Consider the following 15,485-nt stretch of genomic DNA (forward strand, 5'->3'; position numbering starts at 1 on the left):
TTTCATTGTTGTGGTTGTTATGATTTGGTTTGATTGTGGATTTTTATTTTGCTGATGGATTGCAATATGTGGAACGAGGTGGATGGGAACTATTGGTGTCGCGTGTGCTGATATATGATTCCTAAAGAGACTGCTACTGGAAGACAACCGCATAATTTTCCTTTGCGTTTTGGAGAAGAAAAAAAAAACAAACAAACAAAACGACGTTGTTTTGTTTATATTCGGGATTTGACCCGGGGCAAACATCATTTTCCTTTATAAAATGACCTGAAAAAATTGTCATTCCTCCAGGAGGATTCCTCCTATTATATCCTCAAATGCTACATACAATTTTAAAAGGTCAAAACCGACTCCTTAATGAAGAAGGGAAATTTACAAAACAAGCCAAAAAAAGAAGGCATTTTTCAACTTTAACCCCTCAATTTTTTTTTCTTTCAACATTAGCCAAATCACCAAATTGTGGACGAAATTACCCTCCTCATTCTCACGTTTCCCTCAAGCAAATTCCTTCCCCTCTCACCAAAATCTCATCACCGGAAGTTCTATAGATTGTCGGCGGCAGCGTACATCGGCAGCGGAGGAAGTTGTTGGCACTTGAAAGAAGCTAAATCACGTTGAAAATCTTCGGAGATCTCCAAAATCAAAGAAAAAAATTGAAAACCCTAGGTGAGTTGTTATTGCCGTTTTTCTTGTTGTTGTTGTTGCTGTTGTTGTTTGGGTTGTTGTTGTTGTTTGGGATGTTGTTGTTGTTGGTGGTGTTTTAACGGCGGTGGTGGGTGAGATGCATGTGGGAAAGGGAAGAGAAGAGAAATGGGGGAAGCCAACTCGCGCTGCGTCGCACGCGAGATGCGCGCGGCGTGCGCACCTCGCGCGCGCGAGATGGACGTGCCGCGCGCATCTCGCGTGCGACATGCGCATGTCGCGCGCACGAGGTACGCACGCCGCGCGCATCTCGCGTGCGACGCAGCGCATGTCGCGCGCGCGAGGTGCGCACGCCGCGGGCATCTCGTGTGCGACGCAGCGCATGTTGCACGCGAGATGCACGCTCCACGCCCATCTCTCGCGCGCGAGGTGCGCACGCCGCGCGCATCTCGCGTGCGACAGGCGCATGTCGCGCGCGCGAGGTGCGAACGCCGTGCGCGACATGCGCATGTCGCACGCAAGATGGGCGCGACACGCCCATCTCGCGCGCGCGACATGCGCATGTCGCACGCCCATCTCGCGCGCGCGAGGTGCGCACGCCGCGCGCATCTCGTGTGCGACAGGCGCTGCGTCGCACTGGAGATGCGCACGTTGCGCCCATCTCGCGCGCGAGGGCGCGGCCTCGCGCGAGCGAGTTGCGCTAGGCTCGCGCGAGGGAAGCCAAGCGCGCGCGAGTTGCGTGCAGGCAAGTAGCTCGAGCGCTTGGCTTCCCTCGCGCGAGCCTGTCGCACCAAGAGGCAGCACCTCTTGGTGCGACAGTTGGTGCCCGTCGCACCAAGAGGCAGTGCGCAGTGTTGCCTTAATTTTTTTTTCTTTTGTTCATAATTTTTTAATGTGTGATACTTTTAACTTGTACCAGATAAATGGGCAAATCAAAATTAGCATTGCATAACCCACCCGGACCGATTAAAGAACCAGGAATGATGAAGATACCTTATGTTGATCACTTCCCTGGTCGTATCACAAGTATGTGCAAATTAGATGTCGTTGTTAATGCCATCCGGGAAAAATTAACAAGGCAACAGTTGAAGCTATTCAAAGACGATATATTTGGGCATTTCCTACAGTGCCGGAGCTATCCGTTCAGTGGCGTGATTGTGCACAATATATTGCTTCGGCAAGTGTCACATGGCGATGGAAATGACAAAGATGAGTTATGGTTTCAAGTTGGCGACCATTTGATACGGCTATCGATTGGAGAGTGGTGCCTAGTAACGGGACTTTGCTATGGCGAAAAAGTATTCCTGACGAAGCATAAAACAAATCATAGGTTACTTAATAAGTACTTTGGAGGCAGGATTCGCGATATAAATCTTGGCCAGTTCGAGGAAATATTTATGAACTTACACTTCAAGAATATGAATGACACCGATGCGCTAAAAATTGCCATGTTTTACTTTGCTGATAGAGTGCTACACGGAAGAAAGGATCATTGTCAAATCAATTTCAATTTACTTAATGAGGTAGATGACATAAATCATTTTCGAAGTATTCCGTGGGGTCGTTTGTCATGGGAAACAATATATAAAAGCATTGATAATGTATTGAACGGCAAAGCCAAAAAATTTAAGAAGGCAAGCGCAGAAAATCCATTGCATAGAATTGAGAAATACAACTTTTATGGCTTTACGTCGGCAGTGCATGTGAGTGAAGAAGTTTTTTTTATAACTTGGTTTTGTTATAATAAATATTTAATGACACGTTTTTTTGCTTCATATCTTTCCTTGTTGAAGGCATGGATTTTTGAAGCGAGCGAAGGACTACCATTAGAGTGGGTGGAGAAAATTAAGAGGAAGGGTGCTCGGATCGTGCGATGGAAGCCTGTGGCTTCTTCAAATATTAACTTCGGCGAAGTGTATTCATACCTGAACGAGCGTCTTGTAAGTCATTTATATGTATGTCTGTATATAAGTATTACATAATATATGGTTATACTAATTGGAAATTTGGTAATCTTTACGACAGGATGACACCATTTTCCAAACCCTGAAACCGGATGCAAAGGAGAGAGCCACAAATTATTGGAAGAGTGTCGAGGATTACGTGCCATATTTGCCAAGTTGGGTCCGTAATGTGGGTATCATCTATAGTATCATTGAAAACCAGATGCAAAGTCATTTATATGTTTGTTTTTTTGGTATTTATTGTTTTCTGTTTTACTTGGTGCAGCACCAGCCTTCAATCAATGCGCCATCCAGTACAAGGCCAAACGATGTGGATCCTGACCCCACGAGCCCAATAGGACTGGAGCATAGTCCTGTTGAGGATGCCGGTGCTGCTGACGACCATTATGAATCCGCACATGATTCAGATGACAGAAATGAGCCAGAGGTAACTTCTGTCGTCCTGAACATTTACAATGCACATATACATATCCGACATTTTGTCACTACTTTCTTATTTGCGTAAATTGTAGGCAAGGACTAAGTTCCGCAATGATTATTTCGTTGGACGACTGGATAAAATAGAGTCTTCCATTCACGAGTTGAGGTTGGAACTTCAGACTGGACACAGTTCCATTAACGAACTGAGGTCAGAACTTATGGCGGAACGCAGAGAAGCACAACAATATAGAGCAGCGGTCATGGGGTTTATGGCTTCGTTTGGCGCGGGTGCTTCAAAGGGCGCGTACGATGATTCTCCGTTTGGCCCCGCACCCTCGGTGAGCAAGTTTCGTATGTTTTCGTTATGTTATTATGATTTCAAACCCGAACTTATGTTAATATGTTCATCTCCTCGAAACAACAGGCCCCAGATTGCTATGGTCCGAACGTTGATGCTGGCTATGGTACGCATACTGATGCTGGTAATGACGACGAGCACACCCCTATGTCCTTGTACAGTCTACATGGGGACATATGTGATGACAGTGTACAGATATTCAAGGAGGCACCTCCCGGCGTTAGTAAGTTTGGGCGTCCGTACCGACCGTCGTATATATTTGGCAGTCCTTACTTCATTTCTCCTTTCAAGAGAGTTAGGAATGCCAGGGCTCTACCCGCACTCAACATTACGGACTATGAAATTGATGAAAGATCGAGTGTGGATATAAATCCGCTTAGGGGACTAGAAGACTCAAGACTATGTGAGGAGTTTGATCAGTGGTTTGCCGGCAACATTTCCGTGGATCGGCCCGTCCAACAATCTCGAAATTTCTTTGAAATACTCATGGGCAATGCTTCGATGGGGTGGTTTGGTGACGAAGTAAGCGTGTTTAATGGTCAGTACATTACAATACACAATAATATTTCTGCTGGCATGGATATTGATATAAATTTACTTGGTATAATCCCTTCACAGCATATTCACACGTATTACCGCTTGATCAGCGAGAAGCAACGGCGGTTTCCAAATGCACTACCACAACACGTCACGCATACAGATACATACTTTTGGGCATGTTTTCAAATTTTATAATCATTAATTATAATTTCGATGTTTTAAATATCTCGAAATGTTATTAATTTTCTACTCATCGTGTAATAGGTGTTCCTAAAGCAATTATGGAACAATGGTAGTTGTGATGTCAATTCATTACAATATGGCAACAACTTGAGCAGCTATATGGATGGGCAGGAAGATCTCATGTCCAAACCGTTTACGGATGTCGATATGGTAAGAATTGTCACTCAATCTTATGGTAATTGTGTATAAAATATACTAATTTATTTATGTAGATATTCATCCCTGTGAATTTGGGCGGCGATCATTGGGTACTAGCTCGAGCGGACCTTCGCGCGAGGAGGATGCGGATTTACGACTCGTTGGTTACCTTTCGCGAGGACAAAACATATTTGCGTAAATTCAAACCTCTTCAGGTCGTCTTCCCTCAATGGCTTCAAGATGTTGGATTCTACAACATTCGATCTGAGCTGCAGAGTGCCGACCCTTGGAAAGTAAGAATCGTTAAGGATGTGCCCCAACAATCACCTGGAAGTGGTGATTGCGGTGTATTTATGTTGATGTTTACAATGTATTTGATGTTCGGGCTAAAACTTGATTTTGATAGTAGCCACGGGCATTACTTCAGGAAGAAAATTGCTGTAGATATATTCACAGGCGATATTGCCTTGTAAGTCGTTGTATTGTATTAAGACTTGATGTATGGATGTAGATTGTTTTTCTAATAGATATAAACTTTTGATATATTCATATATTTAGCTATAAGTAATTATTGATCAACTTTAGTACTCATTATGCAAATGAACATAACATAATATACCTCATTACATATAATTGTAATATAAATTATAATAAGAGTTCATAATCCATAATTAGTTACAACGACACAGTCAGTTTGGATTCGACACAATGGGATTTTTACATCTCTTGCGGTTATGACCTGGTTGGTTGCATCGACAACATCTCACAGTTCTTCGGTTAACATTCTCACCGATAGAAGGAATTCTTAACTCTGGACGACGACCAGGTGGTGGTGCTTCGATCGGTGGGTTAACTCTGATTTCCTGGATTTCTTCTGGAATGTCCCAATCTGTCATGTCCCCAACCGACTTTACTAGTTCTGCATATGCCATGACCAATGAATCTTTAGAGTAATAATCAGAGCAAAGACTTATGCAATCCACACGGACGATCAGACAAGCAGCAATTGCATGCGCACAAACAAGCTGATCGAGTTGGAATACTCTACAGGAGCAAGTTCTTTCATGAATGTCAACTATCCCTTCCTTCATACCACCACCCAAAACATGAAATCGATGCTGAGACACTGGCCGAACGGTCATTCTTTCGGCCAAAATTCTCCTTTCGCCGATTATCTCATCTGCCCACGTCGTTATACGAGTGCTCATCGATTCAGCGACAATTTTCCTATCATAAAACCATTGCTATAATGTTTTTCTAAAGTGATCAACAAGATAAGTAACAGGAAATTTTCGTGGTTCCCTCATTAAAGAATTCACGCTTTCTGCAATATTGGTGGTAAGTATGCTGTATCTCCTACCTTCAAATTCGGACCTTGCCCAATTACACGTGCCCACATTATTCTCTAAGTAATCAGCCGCGGCCGAGTGGAGCATCCACAACCCTTCAAATTGTCTTTTAAATTCTTCGTGTCCATATGTCTTTGCTGTATTAATAAAAGCTGGCTCGAATTGATCCCAAATAGCTTTGGACATCCTGAATTTAGACTTAATGTTGCCTTTGACATGGTAAAAACAAACTCCATGACTAGCAGTGTGAAATGCTTTTAAAACGGCTCACTTGATGGCAGTGCATCGATCAGAGATAAATACTAACTCTGGCCTATCGCCAATCACTCCGTGTAACTTCGTCATAAACCATTCCCAAGCATCATTGTTTTCTGAATCCATGACCCCAATAGCTAACGGATACAGTTGATTATTACCATCCAGACATGTTGCTATAAACATGCTTCCACGATATAGCCCCTTCAAATGAGTGCCATCTACAGCGATCACAGGCCTTATGTACTATGTGAAGCCCTTAATGGAAGATCCAAGCGCAACAAAGTAGTATAAGAAATTATCATCTCCATCCTGCTGGAGGTGTGTCACTGTGCCCTCATTCGCTTTGGTCAAAACGTGAGAGTATTTGGGAAGTAAGTTGTATGACTCTGCAGGGTTCCCTCGTACTATTTCAAGACCGACTTCTTTAGCCCGATATGCTTGCTGATATGTTAACTGGACCCCGTATTCTTGCTGCATGTTTGCTCTAATGTCATTCGGCGTGTATATCCGTTTATCTTGAATAAATTTATCCGCAATAAGATGGCCAACAACCCGACTCCTAACTTGGCGGAGGCCACTAGGCAAAACCTCATTAGAGCACGTATGAACATTGTCAACTCTTCTCACTACCCAAGGAACATTATGCTCATCCAAACCTCTTGTTGCGCGAAGACGCCAATTACATGATTCCGAAGAACAATGAGCCTCAAAGCGTGTCGTTGTGGACCGTGCAATCTTGAAATCAAACTTTTCCCGCAAGGCCACTTTGCGCAATTCCAGTATTAACTCATTCTTCTCAACGAACAACTTTCCCACACCAATGTCGGCAGAATTACAGCTTCTAACTAAGTCTGGAGCAACCAAGTTTAAAGGCAAAACTGGAGCAAGACTCACCAGGGGATCAACTGTTGTCCTCCTCCTCGAACGGGCCATCGGAGGAATAGGTCGATTCTCTCTATTGTTAACAAGAATATCATACTGATGCTCATCCTCATTATTGATAGGAATATCGGAATGACCAGTGTCCCTATCATCAACTTCAGTATTGGAGTTCATGCCTTGCACATTATCAGCTTCTGTGTTGTTGGTGTTATAACCAGGATAATTATAACTGCGGAACTCATTATTTTGAAATGGAGAGTAATGTTGCCCTAACGATGTCCCTAATGGTAACACATTATCTTCAACATCCGCTATCGTAATGCCATTATCATCAATAGTGTCATTGTTTTCGTTGACTGGTGAGTAATGTTGTTGGAACGACATTTGTTGTGGTAACACCTCTTCCTCAATATCAGGGACAGACTCGTTTGCTCTAAACGAACTTTCACTTTCCACAAGTGGCTCAGGATTTTTGGCCAGAACTCGAGGATGTGTGGTGACAAATATAGGGATGCATCCATAATTGACCACATCAGAGGCCATGTGCAGCACAACATTAACCATTTCATCATTAAATATATCCATAGGTAGTGAACATGCACGATACATTGTGTTACTAGATCTCAAAGTTGTCTTCATCGACAAACTATATTCAATAGGATTTATCTGTAAAACTTCATACACCCTTGCCATAAATTGCTCAAACGTACAATCTTTCCGAACTAAAAATGTTGTATTCTTCACATTCACGTACTCCGTACGGCCATCTGCTAATGTCTCCCACCAACCGTCATAACATAATTGAAGTACAACGGAATCCATTAAACCTAAAAAAAAACAAAAGAGATAAGATTTCACGCTACAAAACCTAGTAAAAATGAATATGCAGTACATTTATGTGGATGAAATGAAGTATACAATTTTTGATTTACTTCGTCTCATCGTAAGCTTCGAAATGATATATTATACGCCTAAAACGGACTCATGTAGCCCAAGTTATTACTTTCGGAAAATAACTTAAATTTAGTGAGACAGGCAGTGGGACAGGTGCCTGTCTCACATAAAACCAGCAAATTTATGTGAGACAGGCGCCTGTCCCACTTGCCTGTCTCACATAAAACTAGTGGTAACAAGTGAGACAGGCGCCTGTCTCACACGCCTGTCCCACTTGCCTGTTGCACATATTTTGGTGAGACAGGTGCCTGTCTCACTTGTTCTGGGCTTCTGTTTTACTCGATTTTTCAGGGGTTTCAATGATTGATTTTCATTTCTCAACTCAAACTAACTACTTTAACAAGTCACATTGTTTTGTTAATGAAAAATAACAATATTTGCAATAAAAACTCACTTCAATTTCGAACTCGAATGATAAAATTAATAGATTAAAAGTTTAGGTTATGGTAAGAGTATAAACTAACCTTAAGAAGCTCTCCAATTGATAATTATATCTTCAATTATGTAATACTTGTTTGATGAAATTTGCTAATTTATTAAGAGTAATGGAGTTTGTTGAGTGATGAAATTTGTTAAGTTGAAACGGGAAAAGTGGTGGAAGTGCTGGAATTGATTAGGGAAAGTGGCATGCCTTTGTAAATTTGATGAAAATGATGAGGGTAATGTAGTCCAAAAATAGGGTGTTTGGCTAGTTATGATAGAAAAAAGTTTGAGGGGTTAAAGTTGAAAAATACCTAATTTTTTTAGCTATTTTTGTAAATTTTCCAATGAAGAATGATGAGCATCCGTACAATTTGCAGTTGTTTATTAGTTTTTGCCCGGTGACGGGGAATAATTACTCAGGCCCAATTACTTCTCCAAATCCATTAAAGTAGCTGGACTAAGATTGGGCTTGACTCGCTTAGTTAGCTAAGATCGTATAGACTGATAAGGTCATAGCGAGTAAGATGGGCCCCATAATCAGTGATGATGATCCAACTTGGGAGGTAACAAGATCCTAAAAGGGATGATTATTAACGGTGCATGATATGCAGACGTGGCCGGACTAGCATCGAACAGTGGAAATCCTGACATCTGCTAATCGTACGCTGGTGTCAATCAATGACATGAAAGCCTGACAACCACAAATCAACCAACCAACAAACAAACAAACAAACAAACAATCAACCAATCAGTCTATCAAAATCAAAAATGAATCCATCGTACAACCTCCCGTGTGGGTTTCATTACATGGGGCCCATGATGATTTCATCAAACGCATAATGCTCACCACACGTGTATCTGTTTGTACTCGATGCCTCCTCCCTTGTGTTTCCTTCCTGTTCACGCGGCCTGTAACTTTTTTCTCTCCTTTTTTTTTATTTTTTTAATATTTTCAGAACATAAAACATTTTTGTAATTTTCTTAAAAATGATGATTTTATGTGTGTATATAGTACTTTTTTAGTGCGGACATTCTCATTTGTTTTATACAAAAATATCTTTAAATTATGTAATTTAATAGAGCTAAGATTCTAACTCTCTTAAACTACAAAACTTTATAGATCATTCAGAAATAAGTCTATTAAACCTCATGGTTTAAAAATATGTTCGCATTAAAAAAAAGTAGGCATCCGTACCTTTTTTTAAAGTAAGAAAAAATAATAATACTAAATTCTTTTAAAAATATGTCAGTTTCATTAAGTGCAAAGTAAGAAAAAATGATAATACTAAATTCTTTTTTCAAAACCGCGCGAAGCGCGATTCTATTTCCTATTAATGATATAATTAAATAGTTTGTGTCGTAACTAAGCTAAAAACATTTTTAGACGCAAAACTCATTTTAAGTACAATAATATTACGTTTACATAGTTGTGAAACTTACTTGTGTATCATCAAATCATTAATTACCATTTGCATAACACAAATTAATTTTATTATTAACTATCAACATATACGATGACCGCATGCCAATTGATCCCTATCCTCGTATATAACAGGGTTTTAGGCTTCTTCCTCTTATATTATCCGAGAGATTTTTAGATGCAAAAATGGTTTGCGTTTTGCTAAACCACATAAAAAAAGTTATTTAACAGAAATTAACACATGCCCTAAACATCTTGATTATGTTTGCAAGTGGAATAAGCAAATTGTGGCACTGCCAACTCCTCTTCATGTTGCTATGACCAGGCGAATCCGGCAAAGGTATGAGACACACCATGCAAAAGTTTCAAAGAATTAATATGAATACATTGTCTCCTAGAAGTTTCAACAAAAATAAGTTTGGTTCCCAGGGATGATTATAGTTCCAACATTCAAATAAATGCCCGAAAGTGATCATTACCTTCGCCAATCGCACTCAATTTTCCTTCTATTCTACAACAAATTAATAAAGTGGGTGGGGTGGGACGAGCATGTCTTGAAAACGCACAATGTTTGGTATTAATTTGGTCCATTAAGCAAATTAAAATTGAAAGATACTGAAATTAATACAATGCAGAGCCGTGGAGAAGGAGAGCAATATAATGTTTGGTATTAATTTCAATTTTGCTGCACAATATAATGCAGCCAAAAATTGTGGACCCTTTTGCCAAATAAAAGTGGTTCAAAATTCTCGCAAATGCCAGAGTTGCAGAAATCAATGCCCACGGATTCAATGCAAAAGAAAAAGACACTTTTTATTTTTATTTATTTTTAGTTGGTTTGGTTTCTTAGTGTATTTGGCTTGTTAGGAGTAGGACCACGATACCCTAAAGCTAGCTAAGTTGTGTTTCGTCACTTTACCCTCCCAGCTAGGCTTGTAATAAGAAACCCTAAAAATGGAGGAACTTGATCCATATATTTATATATCTCTTCCTCCGTCCTCTTGAAGCTTTCAACTTAGCTTGGTTTTTCTCAGACAAGCTTTGCTCTTACACTGACCCTCATGCTTGCTGTGTCGGCATATATATATTTTAATCTCTTAATGCTTGGTATTTTACTCTCATATTTTTCAGACATGATCAGCTGATCACTGAAAAGGTATCTGCACCGACTTGGTAACACAAGGAATCTAACTTTGATAAGCTGTACAAGGCCCTCAGTGTTTCTGTTGTTGAAAACAAGAGCATATAGTCATGATCTATCAAAGTTGTAAAACTACATATTAAAATCAAACTTTTCTTCATGTTCCTGGTTCCATATTATCCGCTCAATTAATGATACGTTATAATTAACAAGAGCATTTGCTCCAATGCCACATTATTATAAAGTATTTGTTTCACTTCTCTAATTCTCTGTCACATGTCTCACAATGAAAAATTTTTGACGGAAAAGTCATGTCTGTAATAAAGTGTAATGAAAAATTGTGATAATATAACTGTGCATGGAACTGATACATAGGAGATTGCCTAGAAACTTGATGGATTCTTCGCAGAATTTTCCCTTTAAACAGGATCCAACAAAATAACTTGAAAGCGCGGAGAATATTATGGCAGACTTGGTCAAGAAGTAAAACTAAAGCAAAGCACAGAATTAATTGGAGAAGCAAACCTTCATCAATCACGACCACACGTCTCTTGTTCTGGAACCAAACATGAAATTAATCAGAATCTTTGTGCACCACAAATGCCAAACATGTCCATTTCACAAGCGAGCTGCTGAGTCAAAATTAAGCTTTGCCGAGCTGTCAATCAATGCCAACTATACATTCAATTCAACTCCAGTGAATGGTCATATCCCATATCGTGATCGTGATTCATATATATCCATTCTTGTGGATCAAAAAAATCCAAAAGAGACCTAAATAAATGATCCAATTCATTGGTTTTGTTATGCATCACTGTCTTACATTGAACAAACGTCAAAGTAAAGGATATACGCTTTGCATGCACCATCAATATTGCAAAGCATGCTAGCCTGTCATAGAGCACGAAGTTCAGCTAACATTGAAGATTTTAATTTCACGATTTCATCGATGTTGCTATCGTGATATTGCCAGAGCTATTATGACAAAAACAAATAATGTGAACATGATACACGATCAGCCAAACGACGAAACAGATCAAGCAGTGTTCGTACCATATACTTGTTTGATTCGTTTGATTCGTTGAAGTTAAATTAGCTTAAGTTCTAGATTTGATAAGATAAAATTATTGCTGAACGAGTAGCACTAGATTCTGTGCCATGCATGTTATTGGTTGTGCATGCGGGTTCTTTGAAGTTTCAAAGTTTATTTTATTTCTTTTCTAAGAACCTTTTTTTGGTTGGCAATAAGAAGCCATTATTGATCAATATTGTCCACTGTTGCTAGGCTGTCAATACGCCTATCAAGAACCACTGCATTCCCTCTCTAGAAGGTTGTAGCAACCATGGGTGACTTTAAGTATAGGCGAACAAAATGGTCACCTAAACCCCTAAATTTTAAAAAGACCTTATTTTTTGAATATTAGTAATAATTCTCTAGTTAATAAAGATTTTTTTAAAAAAAAAATTATGTGTGGTAAAAAACCCTATTAGACATCTCTCTAATTAATAATTATTCTATAATTAATAATTATTTTTATATGTAAAAACCTATAATTTGTTATCTTATTGTTAAAGAGATATAATTAATAATATTGTCTAACCATTAATTTATTCATTATTAGTTTTTCCAATAAAAATAAGTAATTTTTTTTACCTTTACAACTTCTTAAAAAAGCTCAATTATTTAACATTAGAATCTTTGACTTTTGAGTATTCCTTTTAATTTCTATTAAAAATCTTATAATCTAGAAAATCATAGATGAAAAATTTATTGTTCTCTTCTCTACAATGAACATTATTACATGCATTAGTTCATTCAAAAAAGATAAAAAAATTAGTTACTTGAAATACAAAATCCATATCCATTATCTAACCATTAATTCATGATCTCAACTTTCTATGTGCTACCATTCTAAATATTCTATTTGCAAATAATATTGTTCTCATTTATTCGTTTGTTTATTTTTGTATAATTTCTAAAGGTAAATTTTAGATTTCTTTTTTGAAAATTTTTATAATCTTCTTGATTATTTGTTGAAATTCAAGAAATAAGCTTAAATGAATTTTCAGCTCTTTTTTATTTTATTGAGTATTGGAATTGTTAAATAAAAAGAGACCTCATAAAAAAAAAAAAAATTCACCTAAGGCCCCTAATACTCTAAAGCCGGCCCTAGTAGCAAGGCATACCTACCATTTATCTCACAATAGAAAAAGCAAATTTAAGTTGGTTTTCTTTCAGCAAATGATGCACATCTGCAAATTAAGTAACGACAACTGTATTAGTCTATCACCCAATTAACTAACCGCAGATTATCCTATTTGAACTTCATGCAAAAATCTTTCACTCTAACGACAAATTAGTTTGCTTATTCGTGCATAACACATTCATTTAGTTAGGAGAACTCGAGATTTATAAATATTCATTATACTCATGTTTCCTAGTCATCAATAATAATAAATGTCGGTTATGACCATCCAAGCAATTTTTTTTTTCCCCTTCTAAGATTTACCATACACTCACTCTGAAAGAATGAATTACAATTGAGACAATGCTATTCATATGTAGTATGAGCTATATTGCCTATTAAATTATATATATATATCCATATTTACAAGTCTAATTAATTTCTAGCATGATATAAGAACACGAGTATAGAGTAGTAAAATCATGAATTCAAAATTTATCATAATATATAAAGAATTTTCACAACTTTTTTGACTTTGTCCGTCCTTCTTTAGTTCTGATTTCACGGTATAGTAGTACTAATTGTTAATGGTATGAAAGTTTACCAACCCACATCAAACAAAACACAGCGGTATAAATCATCCGCTAACGCTTTGAATAATTCAATTCAAACAATGAAAATTCTTTTAAATAAAAACGAAAAGCACGTGTTAAATGTTAATGATTCAATTAGCTGAAACAGGGAAAAAGAGAAGGAAAAAAAAAAGAGTTTACTCGAGAGAGAAAGTTCACAGATATTATTTAGTTAGCGGAAAAATACAAATACCAAAACATAACTAGATGATCAATAATTAATTATTGACCAACTTTTCATTGCGCACGAGTGCTCGAGCTAGGTAGAAAATGGACCCCAAATGTTGATAATGTAATTTGTATGCATGCTATGAGCCAATTGATTTTGCCCCAAATTAGCATCCTATGCAAAATTGTTCAGACCAACGGACAAGGTGGGACTCCAACCTGTGGCAAAGGAAAATTGCTCCATGTTTTCTCATTTTCTTTAGATCTAAATATTGCATGTTTAATATATGTTCAAAATTTTAAATTGAGATATTTTACTAATAATTTAGAACCTAATTACTCCTTTAACTTTGGTGAAACTTATCACCAATGTTTTTTTTTTTTTCTGTTTGGATAGTATTTAGTGTAATGAATGAAAGAACATATATAAATACTAAATAAGAGAATAATCCTACAGAAACTGAATTGTTTAGTATTTGTTAGTGTATTTTCTATCGGAATAGCTCTGGCCTGTCTCTTGAATTCTAATTTCCAGCCACCTTGGCGTTTGTGCGTTTGGTGGCTGAACTGTTCGTCTATCATCCATCGCTTGCAGTGTCATTTTTGCAAATCTTCGTCGTCTTATTATTTCAAATTATGTATGGTGGGATCAACGAGAGCCCTCTATTAGAAAGAGTTTGCTGGATGACTCGTTGAGGATGCCTCAATATCGGTTCGCATAGTGACTGATTTGCATTTCTATTTTTGAAATATACTCTCATAAATTAAACCTTTTGTTAATTTTCACAATGACTATTCAGTCCTCCTTATTTATCTAGGAAAAATAAAAATCTAACCCTCCACTTGATTGCTTACTTTCACTTTCAGCAAAGAAAGTGGGGATTATACTCATTTTCTCCTTTTTCTAAATTAGGTATTCGAATCTCGAAGTAACAGACACAGAATTTGCATCTGGTCGGTATATTTATAATAAGGTGAAAATTAAATTAATGAATGTAAATTTGTAACCTTTAGAGATAAGTTACGCCTTGTTCGTATTTGTCAAATGATTGTTTACAAATCTAGAGTCGTATATAAGTATGGCATAATAATGAATTTGGTCAAACCATTATAACAATAAACATCAAAGATTAAATTACATGAATCGGGCTTAGATTTTCCAATAAGTCGATTAATCAAAACAAACTAACAAAGTCAAATTAATCAATTAATTATAATCTATACTTATCACAAAGTTCATAACCAACAGATGAACGCAACCAATTTATTTATTTTTTGTTTGAGGACATAAATAGAAAATTACTTATACCAACAACTAATTAATAGCAATAAAAATTCATGTCAGGTTTATAATTTAGAATAAAAGTCATGGGCTGACCATACATACATGACATGCCACACGTCATGTACCCCACAAAGTAATATGACCTAAATTATTATTTTCTGTCCCACATGGCCATGCTATGCCCATGCCCAACAACACCCAAAGTGGACCCCAATCACATGGGAATGCTCCCTCGTTTAAAAAGTAGAAATCAACGCTCCTGATTTCACTCCCCAAATAAATCTTGACCGTTCCCCACCGTCCCCACAAAGTATTCCATATGGGCGGCTGAGCATTGTCCCACCTTTGTCCCCCCAAAACCACGACAATTTGCCTCAAAGTTGCTGCCGTTGCTACCGACAAGCTTAGCTTGCCCTTTGTCCTTAATTCATGCACTTGACATTTTGAGTTTTGCTTTGCTTTTCTCCTTAAAAAAGTCTTTA

General features: G+C 37.9%; 3 protein-coding genes across 3 annotated transcripts; 2 read left to right on the top strand and 1 right to left on the bottom strand.

The window, feature by feature from the left end:
* Positions 1–417: 417 nt before the first annotated feature.
* Positions 418–4,119, top strand: LOC127903709 (uncharacterized). The gene is made up of 6 exons (XM_052444254.1): positions 418–666; positions 1,562–2,582; positions 2,668–2,775; positions 2,872–3,033; positions 3,119–3,364; positions 3,451–4,119. The coding sequence occupies exons 2-6, from the start codon at positions 1,566–1,568 to the stop codon at positions 4,117–4,119; spliced, it is 2,202 nt and encodes a 733-aa protein (XP_052300214.1). The 5' UTR covers positions 418–666; positions 1,562–1,565.
* A 13-nt stretch (positions 4,120–4,132) lies between these two features.
* LOC127903710 (putative ubiquitin-like-specific protease 1B) lies at positions 4,133–4,778 on the top strand. Its single transcript, XM_052444262.1, has 2 exons — positions 4,133–4,317; positions 4,380–4,778. Exons 1-2 carry the CDS (start codon positions 4,267–4,269, stop codon positions 4,776–4,778), a joined length of 450 nt encoding a protein of 149 aa, XP_052300222.1. The 5' UTR covers positions 4,133–4,266.
* A 216-nt stretch (positions 4,779–4,994) lies between these two features.
* On the bottom strand, positions 4,995–6,035 carry LOC127903711 (uncharacterized). The gene is made up of 2 exons (XM_052444265.1): positions 5,926–6,035; positions 4,995–5,532 (listed from the first exon to the last, which is right to left on the bottom strand). Exons 1-2 carry the CDS (start codon positions 6,033–6,035, stop codon positions 4,995–4,997), a joined length of 648 nt encoding a protein of 215 aa, XP_052300225.1.
* Positions 6,036–15,485: the final 9,450 nt, after the last annotated feature.

Source organism: Citrus sinensis, chromosome 1, assembly GCF_022201045.2.
Source record: "Citrus sinensis cultivar Valencia sweet orange chromosome 1, DVS_A1.0, whole genome shotgun sequence".
NCBI classification, from domain to species: Eukaryota; Viridiplantae; Streptophyta; class Magnoliopsida; order Sapindales; family Rutaceae; genus Citrus; species Citrus sinensis.